This window comes from Peromyscus leucopus, chromosome 15, assembly GCF_004664715.2.
Source record: "Peromyscus leucopus breed LL Stock chromosome 15, UCI_PerLeu_2.1, whole genome shotgun sequence".
Lineage (NCBI taxonomy): Eukaryota > Metazoa > Chordata > Mammalia > Rodentia > Cricetidae > Peromyscus > Peromyscus leucopus.
This window is the reverse complement of record NC_051076.1, coordinates 57664478-57689522: the sequence shown is the minus strand read 5'-3', so window position 1 is coordinate 57689522 and position 25045 is coordinate 57664478. Positions and strand designations below refer to the sequence as shown.

At 41.5% G+C, this 25045-nt stretch overlaps 1 protein-coding gene across 8 annotated transcripts in view; it reads right to left on the bottom strand.

Annotated features, from left to right (window-relative positions):
* The window catches only part of Srgap2 (SLIT-ROBO Rho GTPase activating protein 2), a 219227-nt gene that overhangs the window by 25512 nt on the left and 168670 nt on the right, over positions 1-25045 (bottom strand). For all 8 annotated transcript variants that reach the window (XM_028876502.2, XM_028876504.2, XM_037211431.1 and 5 more), the window contains 6 exons: positions 24542-24739; positions 16232-16316; positions 13669-13696; positions 11907-11931; positions 6459-6519; positions 634-711 (listed from right to left, as the gene is read on the bottom strand). In XM_028876502.2, the coding sequence (XP_028732335.1) occupies positions 634-711; positions 6459-6519; positions 11907-11931; positions 13669-13696; positions 16232-16316; positions 24542-24739 (475 nt within the window). The remainder of the gene's footprint in view (positions 1-633; positions 712-6458; positions 6520-11906; positions 11932-13668; positions 13697-16231; positions 16317-24541; positions 24740-25045) is intronic.

Sequence of the window (25045 nt, the reverse complement as noted above, 5' to 3'; positions counted from 1 at the left end):
GCAGACTGTTCAGGCTAATCAACATTCCCTGTGGGTTGGGAGTGGAACCAAGATTCTCTCACAAGAATCAGGAAACTGGGAGGAGCCTGAGCCTCTGGTGGAGAGAAAACAAGGCCAGGAGGCCAGCTTCTCTGACTACCGTACCAGAGGACACCTACTGACAGAACAGTCATCCCACAATCCCAATGGAAATTTTCATATCAAGTGTAATTAAATTTAATGATAACACCAACCTTAAATTGAAACTATATATATCCATTACAGTGACAGAAATTGCCAAAGCTTGCCCATTACCTTAATAGACCACAAGATGATAAATGGGATACAATGAACAGGCACATTAGCCTTGATATTAACTGCCACCAAGGGTTCTGGATGAGGCTATTAACTGTCTGGATATATAGTAACTACTTGGGTTTTGGCAGATCATCACAGGAATGAGGCAGGATGGGTGGGGCTAAGAAAGAAGGAAGCTGGGACGTGTCTCAGCATCTCTGTGTACCTCCCGAAAGTCCAGAGAAAACGGGCAGTCTCTTAGGCTTCTATGTAAGCACAGGGAACTCTAGGGGAAAAGGCGGAGCCAACTCCCCAGGGCCGACACACTCGTCTTATGGCTGTTTACTCCCACCTCACCTCTCTCAAAGGCGTTTTTTATGTCGTTCACTTCCACTTGTGACCCAGACACCCGGAAAATCCCCTCATGTTGTAGGCCTAGAAACACACAAAATGAAGTGGTCAAAGTGAAAAAAAGCAAGTTCGCAGTCATGTGGTCAAGATTAGTATTATACCCATCTCCACTGGTACCATGTATTTAAGTATTTTGTCTTTTCTAGTTTAGACAAAGAAGGAAAACAGGGCAGTGATGTTGGAAAAGTCTCTGGGAGGATTATGAGACATTAGTATAAAGAAAGCATCTGGCCAAAGACTTAAGGAAAAGGATGTTCACACCCTCCTCTGATTCTAAGGGAGACTCTCCGGTTGTGGCCTCCTGACCTTAGTTTTATGTTCCTACCCGTGGAGTGGGGAAGCCACTGGGTGGTGCTTTCTTATTGCCCGTGGTTAAGAATGGAGGTGGTCTTGGCAGGCAACGCATTAGGTAGCATTAGAAGGTTAGCAGAGGAAGACTGAGGCTGTTATGATTTCTTTAGCATTTTAATACTAGCCCCATAATTCTAGGAGAAAATGCTTTCTGAACTGATGAAAAGCAGGACATAAAGACAAAAATGAACACTCAACATTGTCAGTCCTTGTCCTAGGCACTGATCCCTGACTGCTTGCTACCATTTTCTAAAGAAAACATGTAAAGATTGTATTACAAAGTGTACGAGAAACTCTCCTTATGGTTTTGCTGGAGTAGACAGTCACGATAAATAATGCTTATATAATGGCTGCCACTCACGCTTTCCTATAAAGTATTTGGTCCTCACATACCCTTACAAGGTCAGGTTTAGCAGCAATCCCATCTTCTAGCTGAGGGGACTGGTGAATGATGACAGAGCAAGAAGAACCAGGACCAGAGCTCAAAGGAAGTCTTGTGGCTGCAATCACAGACTCAGTTTTCAGAGTCGGACATGGGGCCTATTGGTCTGCAAGTGCGGAGGATGGGAGGGAGCCATCTTGGCCTGTCTGTACTCAGGCACAGATGACAGAGCATCACACATGCAACTGTAACATCCCCAGTGACGTGCCCAGCGAGGGGCTTAGCTAATATCCCTAGCTGTATCAGGACTTTCAGTCTTTTCCCAAGCCTAGATCTCCTTTGTCAATGTTTCTCTGTGTGATCCTCTAAAAGCCTTGATATAAACCTCAGATTGAATCTAGAAAAACAAACAAAATAGAATAATGCTGTATTTTGCTAGATGTTTCAGAATTACCCTTGAAGTGAGGGGAGCTATATTCTATTAGTTAGCTTTCTGGAGCTAATACCACACAGGCCAAGACTGAAATTGTGGAAATCTGACTGAAAGTAAGTGAAGGGAATGTGATTACCTGGCTTGTAATAAGATGTAAGTTGTTTGTCCCTCTAAGGTAATCTCTAAAATATCCTGCGCAGAATGGCAAGCAACATTAAAATTCCATCAGTGCCAGTGTGGTGGTACTGTGTTAGTTACAAAATGGGGTATGAGAGCCAGAAATTGTTGTTTAACACAGAATGTTTCATAAATAGCAAGGCTCTGACAGAAACACAAACACACCCAAAGACTTAGCAGAAACACAGGGTATAAGGAAATGCCATCTCAAACCAGGCTACTTGGTATGTTTTAGCTGGGAAAGTACTACCCAACTTCTTGAAAGGGTTACCTCAGTGCTTCTGGGTAGGTTGGATGGCTAAGGAATGTAGCCTTGGCCTGTGGGACCAAGGAAGAACAAGTGAGAGATGAACTTGTTGGAAATCAGACAACTGGCCGCAAATACTTCAGTCTGGTCTCCAGTCCTCCTGGAGAATGGATGCCCTGGATTAGGACCACTTATTACTGTGTGTGTGTGTGTGTGTGTGTGTGTGTGTGTGTGTGTGTGTGTCTGTGTCTGTGTCTGTGTGCCATGGTACATGTGTGGAGGTCCATGTTCTAAGGATTAACTCACATTGTCAGCTTGCAAGGCAAACACTTTTATCTGCTGAGCCATCTCACTAGCCACCAGACAGAATCTTTAGAGGATCTGATGTGACAATTCAGAGAGGAGAAACAAGACATTTTCCAGAAAGGAGAAACCAGTTGGCCTTTTGTTATAATGCATAACCAAAATAAGATATCCACAATCTTTATTCTCCGTTTCTTCTCAGCACACACTAACATAAAAGCATAAAAGCCCCTTGGATTTGGGTAAGCTATTTGGAAATGACATAAAACCTGCTGGACTTAGCTGTTGCTAAGAGTTGCTCTCCTAGCTAACTCTTGAAGTGACTGTTGCAACAACCACCTCACGTTCCTTTCTTAAAAATGGTAGATTAAAATAAAATTCCTTCATGGTTAATTTGAGTGGTTCCTCAAAGTCCTCCTCTTGAATATTATCATGGATCACCCTGACCCATCACTATGAAGAGTGCTAGTTTCCTGACCTATATAATGGATCTATAATAATATTTATCTTCCAGAGGATATGATAACTGTTAGGATGTAAAAATTCCTAGCATTTGGTGTGCCATCGGCTCTTCTGAGGCTAATAAAGGTTATGAATCCACTAAATATACACATACAGAAAACTGAAGCATAGCTTTTTAGGGACTCCATGAATTCCTTGAATCTTTTCCTTGTGCAAACAGCCAATTCAACTATACAAATACTTTTTGACTAGCTATTATGTACTGAAATTAAAAAAAAATCAGCAATGGCCAGGATTGGTGGCTCTGACCTACAATTCTAGTACTTTGGAGGCTGAGGCTGGAGGATCACCGAAATTTGGAGCCAGCATGGTTCTTCTAGGAGGTTCCAGGCCAGTCATAGTTACACAGTGAGAGTTTGTCTTAACAGACATCCATCTCCCACAATTCCAAGTCAACAACGTATTTATTGTTTAGTCCTAGAATACACAAAACTTCTACTTGCTAACCAACACTTTCTGTGATAGAGTATTAATTCTCTCTCTCTCTCTCTCTCTCTCTCTCTCTCTCTCTCTCTCTCTCTCTCACACACACACACACACACACACACACACACACATACATTTATTTATACGTCCTTTTGTCTTTGAGTGTGTGTAGCATTGCAGGTACTTGCTAGTGTGGGTGTATACACATGTGCGTGCATGTGTGTGTAGGGGTCAGAGGTCAACATCAAGTATCCTCCTCTATTGTTCTCTACTTTTGCCACTTTAGAAATAAGGTTCCTTGCCAAACTTCAAGCTCTTTGCTTTTGCTGGGCTGGCCAGGCAATGAGGCTCAATGATCTGCCTGTCTCTGCTTCCCACATACAGCTAGCACTGGGGTCACAGGCGTGCGCTGCCATGCCCAGCTTTTCATGTGGGTTCTGGGGATCTGAACTCAGGTCCTCAAATTTGCACAGTGGGCACTTTACCAATGAAGCCATAGGTAGAAAGTCTTATAGTTGAAATATTGTTTTCTAAAGTTATTTATTAGTGAATCATTCTCCTCATCTGCAATGCAGCTAGGTTTACTTATTACTGCTCACATTCTATTTGGGCTTTTATTTACATCTTTGTTTATTTATTTATTTATCTATCTTTCATGTATGGAAACCACTAACATCATTCTAAAGTGAAAACCACACAAGAGAATAGATTCATTCCTTATTTTATTTTCCATTCCTTCACTATTTGCATCCTTTGTCTACTTGTAATGAGCAACCCGTAAAACACTAGATTCTAGACTCATTGTTCCTGTATTTTTCTGTAGAAATGAGAAGATACATATATAGTCCATATATTTGTAAATCTTTATTCTTATATGAAAGCCTCCCTTCACTCTTTCTGTTTCAGCCTGTGTACTTTTCCTTACACACGTCAATAGTTTCTGTGCTTTGGTTCTCTCTCCACAAAACACTCTTTCTCAGATGGACACATCACTTTCCCTCTTCCTCACAACTCGACTCAAGTGTGAGAAGAGGCTTCTGTGACCCACCCCAGAGTGCCTCTCTCCATTCTCCATCCTGCACCTTGCTTTGCTTTTCTTCATGACACACACCAGCGCTGGAAATATTGCAAGTCAATTTGTATATTGGCTGATCATCTGTTTGTTCTTCAGTGGAACAAAAAGTTTGGGAAGAACTTTTTACTGGTCTATAATAAGCAATCAATATAGACTTTGTAGTGAATGAACAAGTGAATGCATGGATGAATGAATCCACAACTTCTTCCCATTGTTCTTTAGGAACCAATAATTATTCTTCTATTGAACTCAGATTTTTTTACTGCTTAAAAACTTAATTACTGCTATCTTGTAAATTTTTTATTCTGCTACTGTCAATTACTACTGTTTTATTTCTTTTCATTAATTTACTATCTGCGTATTTTCTTCCAAACGCACCATAAAACCACTTCGAGACAAGAATAGTGTATTACTTCTCTTTATGTTTTCTTTCTTGGCAATGCATGGTACTCAGCATTGGTCAGGGGCTTATAAAATATTTGCTGATTGTTCAATAGTGATGAATAGTGCTCTTACTTCAAATGAACTGAGATAACATTAAAAATTTATAGTTGATAGAAAGAAGGAATAAGCTATAAGAATGCTAAAATAATTACTGTTTCAATAATGAATCTAAGAAAGATCCCAGTTTATAGGGAAGGAGACAGGCAAGAGGATGGAAGAAAAAATGGCTGCCTTGGAATTTAGATTAGCAACACTTGGCTTCTTTAGCTCTAGGATGGTCATGTTATGACTTTTTAAGTATTTAAAAACAATTTCTGATGCCAGTTTCTAGACATTTTTAAGGCCAGTATAGATATCTGTACTTTGTAAATACTCCACCTTTGGAAAATAAACTTGCTGGCAATCATTTCCAACCCTAAAGTCTGTCTAGCGTGCTGTTAGCTGGTAAAGAATGAAGCTAAATCTCTTAGCTTTGCCCAAGCGGAAGGGTAAGTACAATTTGACTGAAGCTGAGAAGGAGCCAGTCCCTGAGACACTTAAAAGGTGGACACAGCTTTAGGACAGTTATTAACTGAGCTCATGGGAACACTGTATCTAGTGAGACCAAATTAAGACAAAATCCAAATATTATATATGCAGTCAGTGCAACATTAGAGATGGAATTGTTTCAAACCACTCTGGTTCAGCCAATGGGACAAAACGATTAGGCTATGCCATCGGAGACACCCACCCACATCAAGGCTATAACTACTGGTCTCACTACCACTATCATATGGACTTGCTGCACAAAGCAGCTGGGTTTTAAAACTCTGGAGCTAGAAAAGAGCATGGTAAGCGCTTTTTTCAAAACATGTCTAAACATGTCTATTTTCAGCATGTAGGTATGGCCTTTCTGAAGGAGCAAACATTACATGAATAAGTAAGATGTTATTCCTTTTCTAAGAATGTGAGGATGGGAAGGCAATCTCTATTGCTCTCTCTGGTGTATATGCACAGATATGTATGCATGTGTGTATACACATATATGTATATATATGTAGCTATGGAGGCCAGAGGACAGTGTTGGCTGTTCTCCATTCTAATACTCTCTGCCTTACTCCTTTGAGGCAGTGTCTCTCCCCTGAGCCTGAATCTTACAGAATGTTTTTAGGCTGCGTTGGCAGCCAGCACGCCCCAGAGATCCTCCTGGCTTTGCCCTCCACAGCACTGGAGTTATAGATGTGTATAAGATCCTGCTCTTCTTGTTGTGTAAGTTCTGGAATCTACACTAAGGTCCTCATGGTTGTGCAGCAAGTGCTCCTAACCGCTGAACCATCTCTCCAGCTCCAACTACCTCGATTATTGTTCTACCAAGAATTCTTGGAAGTTCTGACTCTCCTACAAATATAAGCAAAGCTGCATTCTTGCTTACCATGTCTGCTAATAAACCGGATGCAGCTTTCTACCACCAGAGGAATCGCCTGGCTGGAATCCTGGAAAACAAAAAAGAAATGTAGACATTAGAACCAAGGATAGAGAAGCGAGTTTGTCCTCAAAATGGAGAAAGAACTGCTATCTGGTCGCCCCCAGCCTGACTGCACTGATGCTCCAGTGGTGGCTATGGATATGGTAGTGGAAATGGTGGCAGGAGGTTTTAAAAATGACAGAATGAGGTTATATTTTTTAGCATGAGGCATGGGGTGAGGGGACAGAGACAGAAGACAGAGAGACAGAGACAGCAAAACACCCATGCACATAAAATAAATAAATAAATAAAGCTTACAAATCAGAAAGAAAGAAAAATGGTTTAGTTGGCACAATAAAGGTAAGAAAGAAAAGTAAAAGCAACTCTTGGAAATAGTAAGAATGATATGGGAATATGAAATGCAGACTTCCCAGATATCCAATTTTGTTTTGTCTTTTTGCTATATAATCCTGATTGTTTGTGCCATTTAATTTATATGGTTTCAACTTGCTGTCTATAAATTGAGAAAGGGATTGGTGGTAAGGCTAGTTATATCTACTGTTGGTACAGAACTATTTATAAGCTTGAAGCTTTACTTGTTTTATATTATGCATATGAGTATTGCCTGCATGCATATCTGTGTGCTACTTGTGTGTCTGATGCCCAAGGAGACCAGAATAATACATCGGATCTCCTGGGATTGGAGTTACAGGTGGCTGTGAGCCACCATGTGGGTGCTGGGAATTGAACCTGGGTCCTCTACAAGAGCAGCTGGTGCTCGTAACCACTGAACCATCTCTCCAGCCCCAGGTACACAAACATTAATGTCTACATTTATAGAAGTGCTGGGCCACATACAAAGTCTTTTAGATAGATCGCTTCTATGGTGTATTACTGTTGTTGTTGTTTATTCTCATTTGATAATATAGAAATGAGGCTTGGTGAGCTTAAATGTCTGCCTGTATCACCTAATTAGTAAGTGGAAAAGCCAGGACTTAATCCTCTGTTACTGAATGCTTTGCTGTCTCTCATACTATATGCTAAGAGAGTAGCAAACACTGCATACCAATCACTACTAAAAATCAGCAAGGTTTTTATAATGTAGCTACATGAGTAATAATTCAGCCGTGTGAAAGAAAAGCATCAGGTACAACTCTAAAATCTAGTTTCAGATGCTCAGGAAAGACTGGACTCTACAGTGGGGTGGACTCTTGTATCTTCTGCCCATTTCACAGGTTGGATTGCACCCATCTGGCTTTCGATTTTCAACTGTAGCCATGGGGTTTGGCCACTATAAGGGAAGCAGCTGGGTCTCATGAAAGAGTCAGGCTGAGAGAAGAGATCCTTGGCCTATGTAGGTTCCCAGCTTGCCAGTGATCAGGATACTGCCAAAGTGGAGCTGGAGCCAGGAAGGTCTCAGTGTCACAAAAGCTCATTTTATTACTATGATTTTTCTTTTTTTGAGACAGGGTCTCTCTATGTAGCCCTGGTTGGCCTGGAACTCACTATGTGTGCCAGGCCGGCCTCAATCAACACAGAAATCTGCCTGCCTCTGCCTCCCTGAGATTAATGGGGTGTGATACCACACCTAGCTCCAAAGGCTCATCTTTGTGACTCCTCTGCCCCCCCTCCCCAAACCTGACTGCTTCCTCTAGTTGTTCAGGTATAGCAGCCAGGGTCTGACATTTTGATAGATCACAGACTTCTGCCAGTCATCCCAAGTAACCTTAGAGGAAGATCTTGGTCCTTTCTTCCTTAGTCTAATGAAAACCAGGCTCAACTATTACAAGGGAAAAGCCTCGATTTGCAGGAAATTATAGCAGGAGAGATAATGAAGGCAGCAGAAATGGATTTGCAGACTTTTCTGGTCCCAGACTTATCTAAAGTTCAGGAAGGAGGACACTGGAAACTTACAGGTTATTGGCACTAATAAACTATGTGAATGCAAAGTTCTGTCTGGATATGCAGGAAATTATCTATCAACAGCAGGTTGACATACATAGAGTTCTCAGGAAACAAGGCACCAAATCTACATGCTTATGGTCACCAAGAAGTAACTAGAGAAATAATCTGTGGTAGACAAGGGTAGGTCAGAGACATCTGTCCTACTACAGAAGGCTAAAGAGGGGTCTAAGCAGAGTCTACTAAGGACAACAGCACAGAGGTTTCAATGCCCTAGATGGCCTCGCTGCTACCTGTGATGTTTCTAAGTGAATTCATTTCCCCAGATGTGTCTATGTGCTCCCATGGCACCCTCAAAACCTAGATGGTACCACTAACTGCATATGACTCCCCAGTACTTTCTATATTTTTTTCATCCATTGTCTTTTCTCTTTCCCTTCTTTTTTCAATGTTAGAATGAATCAATGTCAGTTTTATTCTTTTGCTCACAATGCTTTTTATCATATAATCTTGGTTGGAAAGGGTTTTTAAGGACAATCAGGGCAAATTTCCACTCAATCAGATTAAGGAAGCTGGAGGGAACTGACAGTTGGCAAAACTTGGAAAAGAGAGTAGAGCAGGAGTAAGTAATTTACAGGAGAAAACTATCAGGGTGACAATTACATAATATCCATAGTTTGTCATCGTTTCTTTCTTTTAGTATTAATTAGGTTAAAACTTATTTTTAACTGATACATAAAATCTGTACATATTAACGGGATACCATGTGTCATTCTGATACATGTAGATATGACATGATGTTTGAGGCAGGTTAAACATATCTATCTCCATCAACATTTATCACTTACTTATGGTGAGAGTTTAAAATTCTGGGGCTGGAGAGATGGCTCAGTAGAGCACTTGTTGCTCCTGCTGAGGGCCCAGGCTCAGTTTTCAGCACTCACATGGCAACTAGCAACCGTTGTGGACCCCAGTTCCAGAGGATCTGATGCCCTCTTCTGGCCTCCAGAGGCACTGTACGTACAAGGTGCACAGACATGCACACAGGCCAAACACCCCACACACAAAACAAAACAATAAATCTTTTAGAAAGGAGACAAGCACAGAGTTGCTCACACCCGAGGAAAACATGAGGAAGTAAGGTCAGGAATGAGGTGACAGAAGTGATGGGTAGAAGAGAGAAAATGAAGGGCTTGAGTGGAACAGGAATGCCCATAAGTAGCAGCCGCTAGGGAGAGGGCCTTCCTTTTTAGGAAAAGTCTGGGCTGCTTTGAACATAGTCTCTCAGGAAAATGAGTTTCCAGATTATTCCTCTTATTTAGCTAATTTACAAGAAACAAAGACCAATTCTCTGGTTATTTATATAAGACCCTCTAAATTATGATTTTACTGTACTGACCAGCTAAGAAAAAATTCTTGCTAGAGAGAAACAAGAACAATCAATACAAGGGCCTTCTTGGACCGGGCCATGTAGTGAACCCTGGACTCTGATGTAAGCCGGTACCAGGGGAACACACCTTGCCTGCAACTGCTTTAGTGCAGCAGTACACAATGTAAACCAGATGAGTGCCACTCCCGCTGATGGTGACCCCAACCAGGGGCAGATACTACACGCCCAAGTCCAGTACCCCTGCAGCTACAGCAGAAGCTGCAAAGCTCCTATATGCATGCTCTAGATCTGTGCAAGAGGTCTAGAGTTAGATCAGAAGTGGAAGAAATAAATTTCAAGTTCAAGCCTATTCTTAGTAATAAAGGAAAAGTGGTTGCTTAGTCTGTAAAATATATGCCTATTAATTTTAAATGCAACAAATTATCTCTGAGAGGCAGTCTACTCCTCTTAAGTTTTAATGGAAATCCAGGGAGAAGGAAAAGAAATAATTATAGGAATAAGATGGTAAAAGTTACAGTAAAATTTTTATCATTTTAAAAAAAAGTATAGCCAGGCCTGACAGCAAGTGTCTAAAAATCCTAGAATTTGTGATACAGAGATAGGATTACAAGTTCAAAGCCAGATTGGGCTATATAGTAAGATGTACTTTTAAAAAAAGATGATTTTTTTCATTAAAATGATATCCATAGTCAAGAGGAAGACTAGAGACATGGCTAAGTAGTTAAGAGTACTTGCTGCTCTAGCAGAAAGACCCAGGCTTGGTTTTGGCACCTGCACAGTGACTTATAACCATCTGTAACTCCAGTTCCAGGGGATCTGACATCCTCCTCTGACTTCCACACAGGCACCAGGCATGCACATGATGCATAACATATATGCAGGCAACACCCATACACATGAAATTAATAAATCTTTGAAATATTGAGGAGACAAGGAAGTCTGTGTCAAGTGACTTCTGTAGCTGGACTGCCCACCAAGCCAGAGAATCAGATCATGGACAGAGTGCTGGTCTGGAAACTGCAGAAACCTTGTGCCCTCTGCACCTGATGACTGCCCTGTGTTCAGGGCCTCTGTGTATGATTTCAGTTGACATTTTAAAAATGATTTGTTTATATGTGTGTTTTTGTCACATATGTGCACATACCCTAAGAGGCCAGAAGAGGGCGTTGGATCCTCTGGAGCTAGAGTTACAGGCAGCTGTAAGTGGCCTGACATGGATGACTTAAGTTAAACTTAAGTCCTCTGGAAGAGCAGCAAGTCCTCTTAACTGCTGAGCCCTCTTTCCAGCCCTGCAAATGACTTCTGAAAGGCCTGGGTCCGTTTTTTCCTGGGTAGACAGAATGATATTTCTAAACACTGCCTCCCACCCCTGTTCTTGCTAACTTTCCCTCCTGCAAAGCTGGTGTGAGATGCTCAGGGAAGGTCAAGTCACTTCAGTACTCATCATAGGCTACAACTAGTGAATGGAACATTGCTACTGCAAAAACATGCTTCAGTTAACTTTTGTTGTATTGTGATTTCCCCTGATGTGGATTACTCAGGCTACTGCTAAGAGTCTTCCTAACATGGGTGAGAACTGGCTGCTCAGTGGTGGGTTTTAATACAACTGTGAAAGTCAGGTGCAAACCGGTCAAGTTGAGTATTTCTTTTGTAACATTCCCCAAACAGTTTCAAAGTACTTTACTAGGGCATGTCAGGAATACATCTAAGATTACAATGTTACCAGAAGCGGTCAAAACCTATAAACTTAAGCAAGACTTTTCAGATTGAGGATCCGCTACCTCAATGCTGGTGCATCAGTGTGTATGTGAGGACTTGTGAGGCTCTTTATGGTCTCTTAGAGAAGGACATCATGGGCTATTGAACAATTTGTCCACATTTAAACTAAACCTAACATGCAAGAGACTTAAATAACTAACAAGAAAAACAAGTTATAGAGCTTATGATAATTCCAGGAAAGTTGAATCAGTGTTTACTACAGTCTTAAACATATGTAACTAAAGATACAACCAAACATGAGCATGACGTCAGAGGAGGCATGCCATGGAATTCAGTCATGGCTGTAGGAAGTATTCAGTTTTCATGAGCCAGGCTGAACAGTCTGGCTCTGCAGGGCTCTTTACCTGTTTCCTCACGGTTGAGCTACGCCTGTGGTTGACCCACCGAATCAAAAAGGACCAGTCCAGCAACAGGAAGGAAAAAGAGAAAATGGGGACAGAATGAGACAACCATTCCTAAATGCAGAACTAAAGCTTTAAATCATGTAAAACAACGGTACAGCAGGTAATTAAACATATCACATGATTGAGCTCAGTCCCAGGAACAGCTAAGAAACTTGGCCAGCTAGTTCCCAACAAAAGCCTAATAAAGTTTATTCTTTCATAAAAGCCCAGAGGTCCCCAATTTTAATGCCTACCACTGTTTAAAACTTAATAGGAGGTAAATGTTTAATCTGTAGTAAAAGAGATTCATGTCAGACAATTTTAAGATCTTTCTGTTTGAAAGGAAACAATAATAAACACCAAAGGGTGTATATTTTCTCTTGGGACTCTTGGGATCAGTAAAGGACTGCTTATTTTATTTTATTCATTTTATTTTATTTTTATTTAGATGGCAGGACATTCAGACTGAAAGAAACCCCAGGGACCCTCTGCCGGTGCTTTTCAAGGCGTGTTTAGCTGTAGAAGCCTTTTTCTCAAAGGGCATCGGACACAGAAGCACACTATGAAAACAAGGAGGGCTGCCCTCCTGTGAAGGTGGGAGCCGGGCAGCGATGGGGGCCTTGCTCTGACTCTGCTGCCAGCCTGCCCTTAAGGCACCTTTCTGAAATCCTAGCGCTTCTCTGAACTAACACAATGCTCTTCTCTTCAACAAGAGGAGACTGATATTCTGAGAAGGAGATAAATAGTCCCAGGTTCCACATGGGGAAATAACTCAGCAAAGGAAAATAGTCCAGCTCTATTTAGTCAGAGGTGTGGTACTTCTGATGATGTTAAGACTATACCACTGGAGACAGGTTCTACAGAATTTCACCTCAGCCCCCTCCAGTCCTCACCAATTGTGTATTAATGGGACCTACGCTGTAATCCACTATGACAAAATGATGGAAATCAAATTAAGTTATCGCTCAGTAACGAGTCTATAACTGTAAATGGCCTCATGGCTGTATGAGCTGCCATGTTGATACAATGCAATCTGGTTCATTTTAAACGTGTTCTCCTTTTAAACCAGCACATTTTCAGGCATCTGAGGGTGCTGGCTGAATGAATGTCTTGTTCTCTGCCAGCTCATAGCAGCATCAATGACTGTGAGGGAAAACATTTGGCTGAGGTGGAGAGGGAGGGAAGGTGGGGAGAGACTGGGAGGGCTGCATACTTGTACATCAGCAAAGATCTCTCCCACTGCTATTTGGCAAGCCAAAGCAACGGAATATTTCATTATCCACCAACAGTCACTAATTAGGCCCTATCATCTTTTCCATGTATTAAAAAAAAAAAAAAAAAAATCTCAAATCAAATGCTATCACCTAATCTTTCTGTGTCGGAGACTTCCTCAAGGCCACATGTTGAAGTCTCCTAGCTAAGAGGTTACCAAGATGCAACAGAGTCCAGTGCTTCTTTTCCTTGCCATACAGTGGCTTTGGGGAGTTTCTGGCAAGATTTTCATCAAGTGATAACTACCAAGACATGATTCTGCTTAGACTTCCCTAAGTGGCAGCAACCCCACAGCCATTTGAAGGAGACAAGAATTAGTAAGGCAAAGAGAAGGAAGCAACTCTTGCCTCAGGCTACTCCTTCGCAAAACCATCCAAGGACAACTCTATGGCTTTTCCCCAGGTTGCTAATCCCAATGAGTCTTCCCTTATCCTTTCCCAGAGCCACTTACCTGGCAAGGCTACAATCCGTCCGCTGACCTGTGGAAAGAGAAGGGGAAAATGTATTTGTTGAAGCAGAAGGGGTGGGATTGGCTGTATACCCTAGGGATAACCATGCCCATCATATCTTCACAGGGAGCCAGTAGCAGAAAAGAAAAGGATCACCCTAACTTCACTTGGGGCAGGAATTTTGCTGCTCCAGGTTCCGACGCCAAAGCCATCAATATCTTTGAATCTTGTCAGTTCTACTTCCCAAATGAGAAAACAGGCATGGATGTATGGGAAGAACAAGTCAAATCATATTTTAGAGAAAAAAAATTATTGTAAGCTTTCTCACACAAGAAATCCAGCTTCTTATGTATGTGCTGGGTATGTAGGATTTGGGGGCACAGGACATGGGACAAATTTGTTTTTCAGTATCTAAGCAAATACACATACACACATAGCTGAGGTTGGGAAGAAAAGGGAATATAGAGAGAGGAGGGAGAAGATATGTAGGTTCTAGTTTTAGAATCATACTAAATCCTCCTGTTAACTTACACTGGCATAGTAAGGCAGAGCTAAGATTGAATACCCACGTGGCTAGCAAATGATGGCTTTCAATTTAATGACAGGTGGTTAAGACTTTCATGGGCAATAGTTAGCTTTGAAAAGTGAAATGGAAAACCTTAAAGTTGACAAAAATATTTTTTATAAAAATATGAATATATGCATGCATAAACTGTGGTGTAATATGTTGCCTTCTTTGGGTCAACAGTTAATGAAGCTTGATCTGTCTTAGATAAATCAATAGCAAACCCTGGCAGGCAGTGAGCCAGGAGAGAAGAGATCAACCCCCATAGTCCTTATTCAAGCTTCAGGAAAGGCAACTCTGATGTATGGAGAAGGCAGGATTTTATTCTTGCATTTAAAGTGTTGCTAATTGTTATGATAGTTCAGCTCATCTTCAGTAATACCATCCCCCAGTATTTAACAGCCCTGTTACCAACAGCTCATTTGTAAAAATATTATTCTGAGCCATTATTTTCAACATCTGTCCCATTTCCATTCTGGAATATTCATACACATCAATTATCCCTCTGTGGCAAGGATTAGAGGCTCTTACATTATGGTGACAGACACAGAAGGCAAGGACATGATCATCTGCACATAGGATGATTTATAGCTATTAGTTTTCTCTATCTCTGGAACTTGTCATCTTTAAATTATGGTAATTTGCTGCCTCAATGGTCAACCTCCATCCCTCTAGAGTAGCATTATTTGGTGCATACATGTGTATAAACATGCACACATGCATGGCTTTAAAGCCCTTTTCCCTGTCTTCTAGGCTATGCTGAGATTGTCTCGAGAAAAAGAAATCATAGCTATAAGTTTCTTCAAATAGCTCTACAGGCTGTCTTTCCTTTAACTCACCACATAGCAATCTGGTAACTCAAGAGTAAAGACTTTCTGTAAGCAAATTTGGCTCTCATGCCTAGACCTGAACTGTTTGGGTGGAAGAGATCAGAGGGTACTAAAAGGTTCTTTTCACATTAAAGCAAACATCTTTAAAAGAAAAAAAAAAATCACAGGATCAAAGATACAACAGAAAAAAATTTCTGGGGAATTGTCCAGGGTAGGACAAGGACAAGGCATGAAGGGTGGGTAGATGAGTCTGGTCTGAAAAGTGGGACTCTGATTTCTCAGCTAAAAAGCCAACCAGTCTTATAAAATTTGCTATACTTCACAGTTGGTCTGATGAGTGCTGAAGAATTTATTTAAAATGTTAGACTTGTGTCTGAGTGCAGGCACATCTGTCACCAGAGACCACATGCCCCCTGTGGCCTCATCTTTAAGAGAAGAGATTAGCGGGATAGGGAGGAGGGCAGAACATTTAGGGCATCCCCAACCTGGGAATCCCATTAATCATACGATGCTGAAAGCTAGGCAGGAGACCTGGGCAAGGTGCCAAACAACCTCGGGGAAAGCTGCTTCTTCAACCTTCGCCTTCTGTTTGATGGCTGACTGGGGAGATAAAGTCCAGAATGTCTGTCTGGTTCTCTGCCTCAGTCCTTTCCAGTGTCTGGTTAAGATTACTGCCAGAGAAAATGCAGTCCATTCAGCACTTTGTCTTAGTGCAGGCACACTAGAGAGATGGCTGCTACTGAAGTGAAAGGAAATGCATGTTCATCCTGGAAGCTAGAGCAGCAGCAAGTCTGCACATCCTCCTCCATCTGAGGACCTTCTCTCTCCAGGACCGGGAGTTCCAAGAAGTGTCTAGGGAGGAGATAACCCTGAGGCCCCTCTGCCACAGCTGTGGCAGGAAGGTGAAGGACTGGGTTTGGGTGGAAAGCAGGAAGACCCCACCTAAAGAAACAGCTGATGGATATTAGCATCCACTACACATTGCTGTTTTCCCATTCCTCAAGCAGCCATTTAACGGAGTACTTTCCCAATGAACAGGCTAGGAAAAGAAACACACTCAGACAACCAGTGGGGTCTAGTTGGCTGAGGACTGCACGCATGTGCTCAGAACCAAAGCGCTGTTGGGCCTCTTGGCTCTACCAAGCCTCCGCAGAGCATGCTCACACTCACTTTCTCCCAGGGTTTTCTGCAGGAGGTCATGCTTGGCTTGTAACTTGGTGATTAGGTTCCTACCCTCCAAGTACTCCTTCATTTTCTGTAAGGGGAGAGGAGAAACAAGAAAACTTAGCTTCCTGAAGAAACATAAGACACAAATGTTCAACTGGACAATTACCCTTTGAGAGCATTCGATTTCTGACTTTATGACTCAATTTCTAGCAAGTCCATTTAAATTCTTAAAAAAAAAAAAATCTTTCCCTACTGATTATCATGGCGGGTGCATATCTACAAAGTATTTTCCTATGAATTTAATGTTAGTGAGTATAAGAAAACTGTTTTCTAAGTAAAGCCTGTCTCCTTTAGTCCCAGTAAAGAACAAGAATGGCAGGGAGGGTGAACATCCTTCCTGAGTCTCAGTTTCGCTGGTGTGAAGATATACATTTGCTATCTGCCATTTAGGCTGATATCCCATTCCTCCCAGGGTGCATTTTATTACCCTAGGAATAGCATCAATGGTAAGCCTCACCCATAGAGCACCCTTGCATAAGCCAGACCTAAGAAGTCTCACCCTCCATTCCAATGTTGGAAGTTGGGAGTTCCTGAGCGCTCAGCTGGAGTGGCTGCCTCCTACTATGTGCAGATACAAATCCCAAGCACAAGATGAGATGTGCCATCACACCTGCACTAGTAGGTGAAATGCGACTGCTATGATGCAGTTTGAGTTTTGACATCTCATCAACTCTTGTCTGGCTTGTGAGAGACTATGCTTGACTGGAGAATTCACAGAATCTTCCAAAACAACTGTATAAACGACTATGATCATTGTTCCCACTTTACTTGAGTAATGGGAAGAAGGTACTGGGTTTGAAGAGATTAATGAAACTGCTCAAGATCAAAAAAGTGATGGAGTCACTCACTATCTGTTGTGTAGCAGGTTCCCCCTCACCCCCATTGAAACATTCCATTTCCCAGGGAAGTACCTTAAGAGACGAAGTAAAACAACTCAGACTAGTCCCAGGAAGTTCCTGAAGCTGACCAGATTCACTAGGCCCCACTCTCCCAAGTATAAACAATACAGACTACTAAGTCACTCTCAGACAAGTTGAGCTGCAAAGAAAACTCTCAAAACAAGCCCAGCTGCTTGAAGGAAGCAGAGGACAGCCAAGCAGCCTGAAAAGAAGCAGAGACTAGCCACTATGTCTGGAGGAGGCTCAGGACTAACTAAGTCACCTAAGCTTCCTATAGACTGTGCAGTGTGCCCCAGGTGCCCAGCTTTTGTGATGAAGATGTGTTTGAGTCATTTCTGCTCTTGTAAATAACACCTCACTCATACTCCTACAGATAACCCCAATAAAACTCACTGGTTCACCAGGTTGGATTTTGATGGTATTGTATTTTGGTCTGTCATGGGCTCTCTATCTGGGGTAAATAGATGTGTATGTTGTATCTTCTCAGGAAAGTTTTGTCACACAATAGTATCCAAACATGTAGTTTGACAGAATGGTGTGTGCATTATAATAAAATGTTCTACCTACTATGTTACAGAGCCAAAGAGAAGCAGAACAAAATTTCATAGTAGTCATTATTTTTATATTTGTAGCAACCCAAGAGACTTTAGACTACATTAGCACATAGTCTGTCTCTCCCTTATAATAATCCTATACATATACAAGGAAGACATTAGTAGCTCTTTATTAGAGACGAGAGGACAGTTCTAGGAGAGGGAGGGTATCACTGCCAGCTAGTAAGTGGTAATGCTAGGTGAGGACACTTTCTACTGTCTTCTACAGCCGTTCTTGAGGATCTGAGTCTGCCTTGGCCATTCCTGCTGCATTAGATCATTTGATGGTGCTTAACTTAGAAGCAAATGGGTCTCCCAGAGTATGATCCACTAGAAAGACTTGGGTTTGCTCCAATGAATAAACATTTTAATAATAATAATAGTTCTGTCTTTTACTGTGCACTAACTAAATTAAAAAAAAAAGAATTTTATTTCAAGCCTTTGACTTTCATGACTCTCACTACTTCATTAATGATAAAGAAAAATGAAAAGTCCTGAGTTTCTCTTACTCTGTATTTTTCTATCCAGTATGAAGTTTTAAGTATGAGCTTGCCCTCTCATCCCCATTTAAAATGAAGGAAAACCTGCTTTTCTGGGAGATGGTCCCTGGGCCTCTTGTGCTTGCCCACATGGCCCTATGGATAACTTGTAATTCCCATGGTACCATTCTCATACAGCCTTATCACAGAAGGTTTACTCTGGTGTCTTTCTATCCAGAGACCATGCCATTGATTAACCCAACTATCCATGGTGCTTAGTGCCAACTCCTAGAAAACAGTAGGAACTTAATAAACATGAAGAATGAATAAATGAGTGATCTCATTCTCCTCTGTATAAACTGTTCCTTGCAATTACAAAACCTGCCCCTAAGGGTATCCCTACTCTAAATGAAACAAACCAGAGGCAAACCCTCTGCTGAATCATTTCTGCTGTCTTATTTAAGGCCTGTTCCCTGATCCTTTATGCCTTTGCATGGGAACATCTGCATGAAAATAGGCTCTCTTGTCACCTTCCTCTCTCCATCTGTTCCAGCTGTCAGCTCACTTGCTGTCAGTGTTCCCTGGGTGATATCCTAATCCCCATCCAATGCCTAATTGTGGGCTTGCAATCATACTTAGGACCCAGAGTGGAAAAGCCTCCAGGAAATAGCCATTGCTAATAGTACAACCCCAAAAGGCCTCTCTTTGGAAAGTTATCCCAGAAGTCTCAAAGGTTTCCTAATGAAGAAAATTCAAGAAGCTATAACCTCCAACACAAGACCAGAATGCTCACAATACAGCCAACATCCTGAAAGGGGATGAAAAAGAACTCCTTTCTCTCTGTTATGTTTCTATTCTCAATTTCCAATCCTCCCCCAACTCTAAGTTTATGTTTACAGCTTACTAGGTAACTGCAGCTGTCACTTGGTGAACCATTAAAATAAATAACAATCTGATAAAGAGGTATGATGTCACCTTTTCAGGTTCCATTAAATACTAAAGGATCAAACTGTATCAAGATATGTTCTGCATCCCTAAAACAAGGGTGGAAAGAACATTGGGGGTTTGCATCTAGGTGGGAAAGAAAAGGAATCTCATAGTCTTCAGACATGCTATCCATCACTTTCTTATCTCACCCAGAAATCAGGACAGACATGCTGGGAATAAATAACCCTGCCTTTATCAGTGGAGCTGAGGTAGAAGGATTCACTTGTTGCTGAACAGACGTAGAGCTGAGAGAGCTGAAGCCAAGGAAGGAATAAGTGGCTTTTTGGTAATTAGGCAGAATATCAAGATTATAATAATCAGACACGGCAGACAGACACACAGACACACACAGACACACACACACAGACACACACACACACACACACACACACACACACACACACACTTTCTCTCATATATCAGATCACAACTCTAGGTCTAATGGCTTGCCAAAATGGACAAAAGACTGCCTTCTCTCCTATTATTTTACCCTAATTTACCCATAAGAGTTCAGATAGTTTGGCTTTGTTATTTTATCAGCCACAATTTTCAATCCCTTCTTCATTTCACCTCCCACTTGAAAACGCCATACTCGGGGCTGGAGAGCTGGCCCAGCAGTTAAGAGCACTTACTGTACTTGCAGAAGACCTGGGTTCAGTTTCTAGCACCCACATGGTGGCTCCCAACTAGCTATGTACAGTTCTAGGCTTCCTCTAGCCTTTGAGGGCACTTCATGCAGGCAAAAACTCATACACATAAAACAAAAATAAATCTGAAAAAAAAAATCCTATACTCCAATTTTCCATTAAAAAAATATTTAGGAGAAACTCCAGCTTTCTAAGGCTTTGATGATTCTTGGCCAACCAGAGAGGACTCCTGCTCACAGCAGAGAACTGGTTAAATAAAGATACATACATCATCGGAAAGGGATCTGTGGAAGATATGGGACAAATCTTTTTAGACTACCATGAGCAATGTCCATAACGTGACAAAAGCGAAGTGGGAGGCAGCGAAAGCGGCGGCACACTGGTCCGCCATGTTCACTGAAGACAGGACCCACAGTGTCTCACAGGCTGGAGGCGCACTGGTCCGCCATGTTCACTGAAGACAGGACCGACAGTGTCTCACAGGCTGGAGGTGCACTCGTCCGCCATGTCAGACAGGACCGACAGTGTCTCACGGGCTGGAGGCGCACTGGTCCGCCATGTTCACTGAAGACAGGACCCACAGTGTCTCACGGGCTGGAGGCGCACTGGTCCGCCATGTTCACTGAAGACAGGACCGACAGTGTCTCACGGGCTGGAGGCGCACTGGTCCGCCAAGTTCACTGAAGACAGGACCGACAGTGTCTCACGGGCTGGAGGCGCTCTCAGCTCCGGAGCTACATTGCCAGCCCCCATTACTGCACTTCCCCGGGTCACCGGCTGTATTAAGGGGCACTTACTAATACATCATCAGTTGCCTGTGCATAGGAAATCGCTGAAAGGACGAGATAAACCAGTTTGACTCAGTGGCAGGAGGGAGGAAGGGTGTGCATCAGGTAAGGCAAGGCTTTGCTTCTCCCTAGTTTCCTTTGAGACATTTGAGTCTTTTCACAGTGTACCAAGAGAAAGAACACGGCACTGAGGGACGATGCACTGCAGAAGACAGTGACAGACACAAAGACAAGGAGGTCAGAAGACACTTCCCTTCTTCTGATGAGGGAGGAGTCTTTCCCTTTGGCTTCTTAGCAGGGCACAGAGGAAACGCCTGTGACCAGCAGCTGACCTGAGGTCTGGGTTCAGCCGGATGAAGGCCTCATTCAAGCTATCCAGCCCACTGCATTTGTTTCAAAGCTTTCAAATGGGAAGGTTGGGTTAGATGATATTTAAAAATTGCTTCAAGTCTAAAATTTTATAATTTCCCACAGATTTGCAAGCAACTGACCTTTGTAAGACATATTTCAAGTTTCCAATTGGTGTCACATGGGCAAATTAATCTGATGACAGTCACGAGCAGTCAGAAAACTATCCCAAAAGCCCACGTGGTCACTAGACACACTACCTAGGAGTCAAGCCATAACGAGGGATCTCTTTACAACTTTCCAAGAACAGCAAACTTCCAAATGTGCTGCCTCTTTTTTATTTATTTTTTTGCACAGTCTGGCAGGCATAGCAGACCCTTGTTTTAATTTGGAGATCTGGATGTCTATTTCACAACCACCACCAAAAATGCTGCTATCAGAAGATAGATTACCTGACACATTTCAGATCCAGTCACAAGAATAAAGAATTCATTCAAGTCCGTTACTAGATAAATCAAAACTAATTTCTAATAGTCAAAGCAATGTGAAAATAATTTGACAAGGAGTACCATGGCCACCAAAGTCAGGAAGTGGATTGTGGGACCCCACTGAATTGAGATAAGAGGGAAAACAGGTAGGCAAGGTTTTAGAGGTCATCAGTTTGAATAAAGTTATTTCTTTTTAAAAAATGATTTATTTTTAATTATGTCTCTGTGTGGGCATGTGCATGTGAGTGCTGGTACTCACAAAGGCCAGGGTAGATCTAGAGCTATAGGCAGTTGTGAGCCCCTGGGTATGTATGGTCCTCTGCAAGAACAGTATGAGCTCTTAAAAGTGCTGAGGCATCTCATCAGCCTTCTTGTTTGGGAGAAAATATCAACTTCTGAATATAAATGTTATAGATTCATTTAATCAAAAAGTAATTCTGACAAGGACAGTTTTAAGTCCTTTGGATTTTCATGTCCAAAATTTCTTTTCCTCTTCTTTTTTGTTGTGAGTGTGTATGTGTGCATACATGTATACTAGAGGTCAGTGTTAGTCACAGTGTCTTCCTCAATTGCTCTGTATCTTATTTTTTGAGGCAAGGACCCTCACTGAACCTGGAGCTCACCAATTCACTAGACTGGCTGGCTAGTAAGACCCAGGGATCCATCCTCCTGTCTCTGCTCCCCAGCTAAGGAATTACAGGTTTCCCTGGTTGCTTTTACATGGGCTACTAAGGTTCAAACTTGGGTTTTCATGCTTGTGTGGTATGCACTGACTAAGCCATCTCCCCAGCTCCTAAGCCCCCACATTAATTAATTAACTAATTATTTGTTTCTTTTTCTCTTTTTTAGTTTTTTCCAGACAGGGCTTTTCTGGGTAGCCCTGGCTGTCCTGGAACTCACTCTGTACACCAGGCTGGCCTTGTACTCTGAGATCTGCCTGCCTCTGCCTCTTGAGTGCTGGGATTAAAAGCATGTACCACCACTGCCTGGCATCCCTCAAATTTCTTAACTGGAGGAGTTGAGGGAGTGAAATGGTCAAATACATTGTATGCATGTATGAAATTCTCAAATAATTAATAAAATGCAATTAATAATCATTTTTAAAATGGAATCTTCTGAAATACAATAAGATTGAGTCTTTGACATAAAATCAGCTCAGAAAGAGTTGCCAAAAAATCCTATTGTTAGGAGACAATGAGGCTTGAGGCAGTGCCACAGCCCCATTAGAGTCAAGAAGTTCTATTAGCATGCAATTTAGTTTTCTGCAGGCCTCTGACACTGTGGGCTCTCCCTGAAGAACTGCAGTCTCCTTCCCGATCCCCTTTGACCTACTCACAGTAAAAACCAAGCACACAAGTCAGCTTGTGTGATGCTCCCCAGCACCATTAGTCCTGTTGCTGCTCACACACATTCATGCACTTCAAAAACTGTTTAGAAATGTATGAAGTCAAAACCAAAGTTCTCTCTGTATATGCCTAATCCTCTCACTTTCTCTCTTATGCTCGAAGCATTTCAACTTGTAGCATAGAATCTGGCATATAGTAAAATCATGGCAACTATCAGTGACTAACTTAATAACGACTGATGCATGAATTGACAATGATGATGATAAAATGGATAGCAGTTAATGAGCACTGTGAACTAGGCAATGTGCCATCCCACCTCTTTGTACAGATTTGTAAATTTACATATAGATTTACAAAATGTAATACGGGCTGGACACAGAGCTTAGTGATGCAGGTCTTGCCTAGCACATATGAAAGTTCCAACAAGAAACAAACAAAAGCCCCCAAACTGCTAGAATATATAACTGAATGACTTAAATTTATAATGCAACATATACAAAGTTGTCTCTTTTTGTAATATAATTTTGAATACATGTTAATATGTATTTATTTTCTTCTTTTAGCATTTAAGTTTTATATAATGACTATGTTTTAAAATGTTTTTATAGTAAAATGTGTTATATGTTTACAGTTTTAAAAATAAATCACTTAAGTTTTCTTTATAAAACAAAAATTTTCAGTTGTTTTTGAACAATACTCTTAAATCATACCCTTTCAAGTCTTCTTTGGGATTTAAAACAACAAAACCACCAAAGATTTGAGGCTTAACTAACTGAAACAGATTTACAAAAACACCAATCAATCATATTAGTGCTTTTAAAGAAAAAAGGACAATGTTCAAAGAAAAATTAAACAAATTGTCCCAGCTGGAAGAAAAAATCCAATTTGCTCCATGCAGAGTATGCTTGATGGCTGGAAGACAAGTGAAATTCTGTCATTTGGTCAGCGTGCATTTCTAATGGCCATGTTTCATCTCACAACTGCAAAGTCATTTTTACCTTTCTTGGATATCAAAAGATAAGGAAATAAATTTTAGTGCAAGTAATAGGTTCTACTTGGCAAGTTCAAGGTAACTTAATTATTAAAAAGCAGCATAAAGGCCCAGCTAACAACCTTTCAAAGAAACACACACACACACACACAAACACACACACACACACCTATCTAAAAGGAGACTTGAGAACAGTGAGTAAAATATACTGCTTTAGAATTCTTGATAATTGCCAATATTACAAAAAATAACTTCCTAATAATGAGAGTTATATGATAATATATTCAAATCATCCAGGAGAGACTTTAGACTTTTTAAAACAAGATAATATTGGCAAGGATATTTGAATATAGTTCTCAAAAACCAAGAAACTAAGTCCCTTGTCATGATCTTCTGTGATTGGGAGGGCTACTTTCAAATGAAAGCCTACTATCTGGTTAAAATTTTCTCTAATTTCTTTTTCTCAGTAGTTATTTAGGAACAGCTCTTTCTTTGAGGTCCTCCATAGGTAAATACAATTTGTGGACGCTTTTGCTTTAGGTGTAGAGACAGTATGCAAGTATGCCAGATTGAAATCTAGTGTACTCAAAGCTTGCTCTTCAGACAGTTGACAAAACTCTTGAGTTCCAGAGCTCCCTTATGTCACAGTGTCTATTCTTGATCCTCTAAGGCCAATGAGCACCTTACCGTGAAATAAAACTGCTCTGTCTCTTGCTGGTTGGCTCTCCTCTTAGCAATGCTGGGCTTGCTCATGAAAGTTTCTGAGACTGTTGATTTGACAGACTCCATAGAATTGCTGTACTGGAAGCAGTCAGACACGTCGAAATCCTCAACCGTCACAATGTCTTGAATGGTCTGCAGGGTAGCCTCCATTGTCTTCTTCACCTAGAACCATAATGGCCAAAATAATCAGGAGAGGCAGACTATGAAATAGAGGGGATGAGCAACTAGGAGAAGCTTGAGAGGAAGGAAGGAGGATGCCAGCAGAGATTACAGAGCTAAGTGAGTGCTGCACATCACAGGAGTCTGCTTCACCATGCTGCTCTCTCCAGCTAACACCACTAAACTAACACCAGCTAACATCACTACTCCTTTTCAGCTGTGTACCTAACTCAGCTCTTTTATGTAATGTTTACTTTTTTCAAAAAGACTTATTGTATATTTAAGGATGTTTGCTTGCCTGCATGTGTG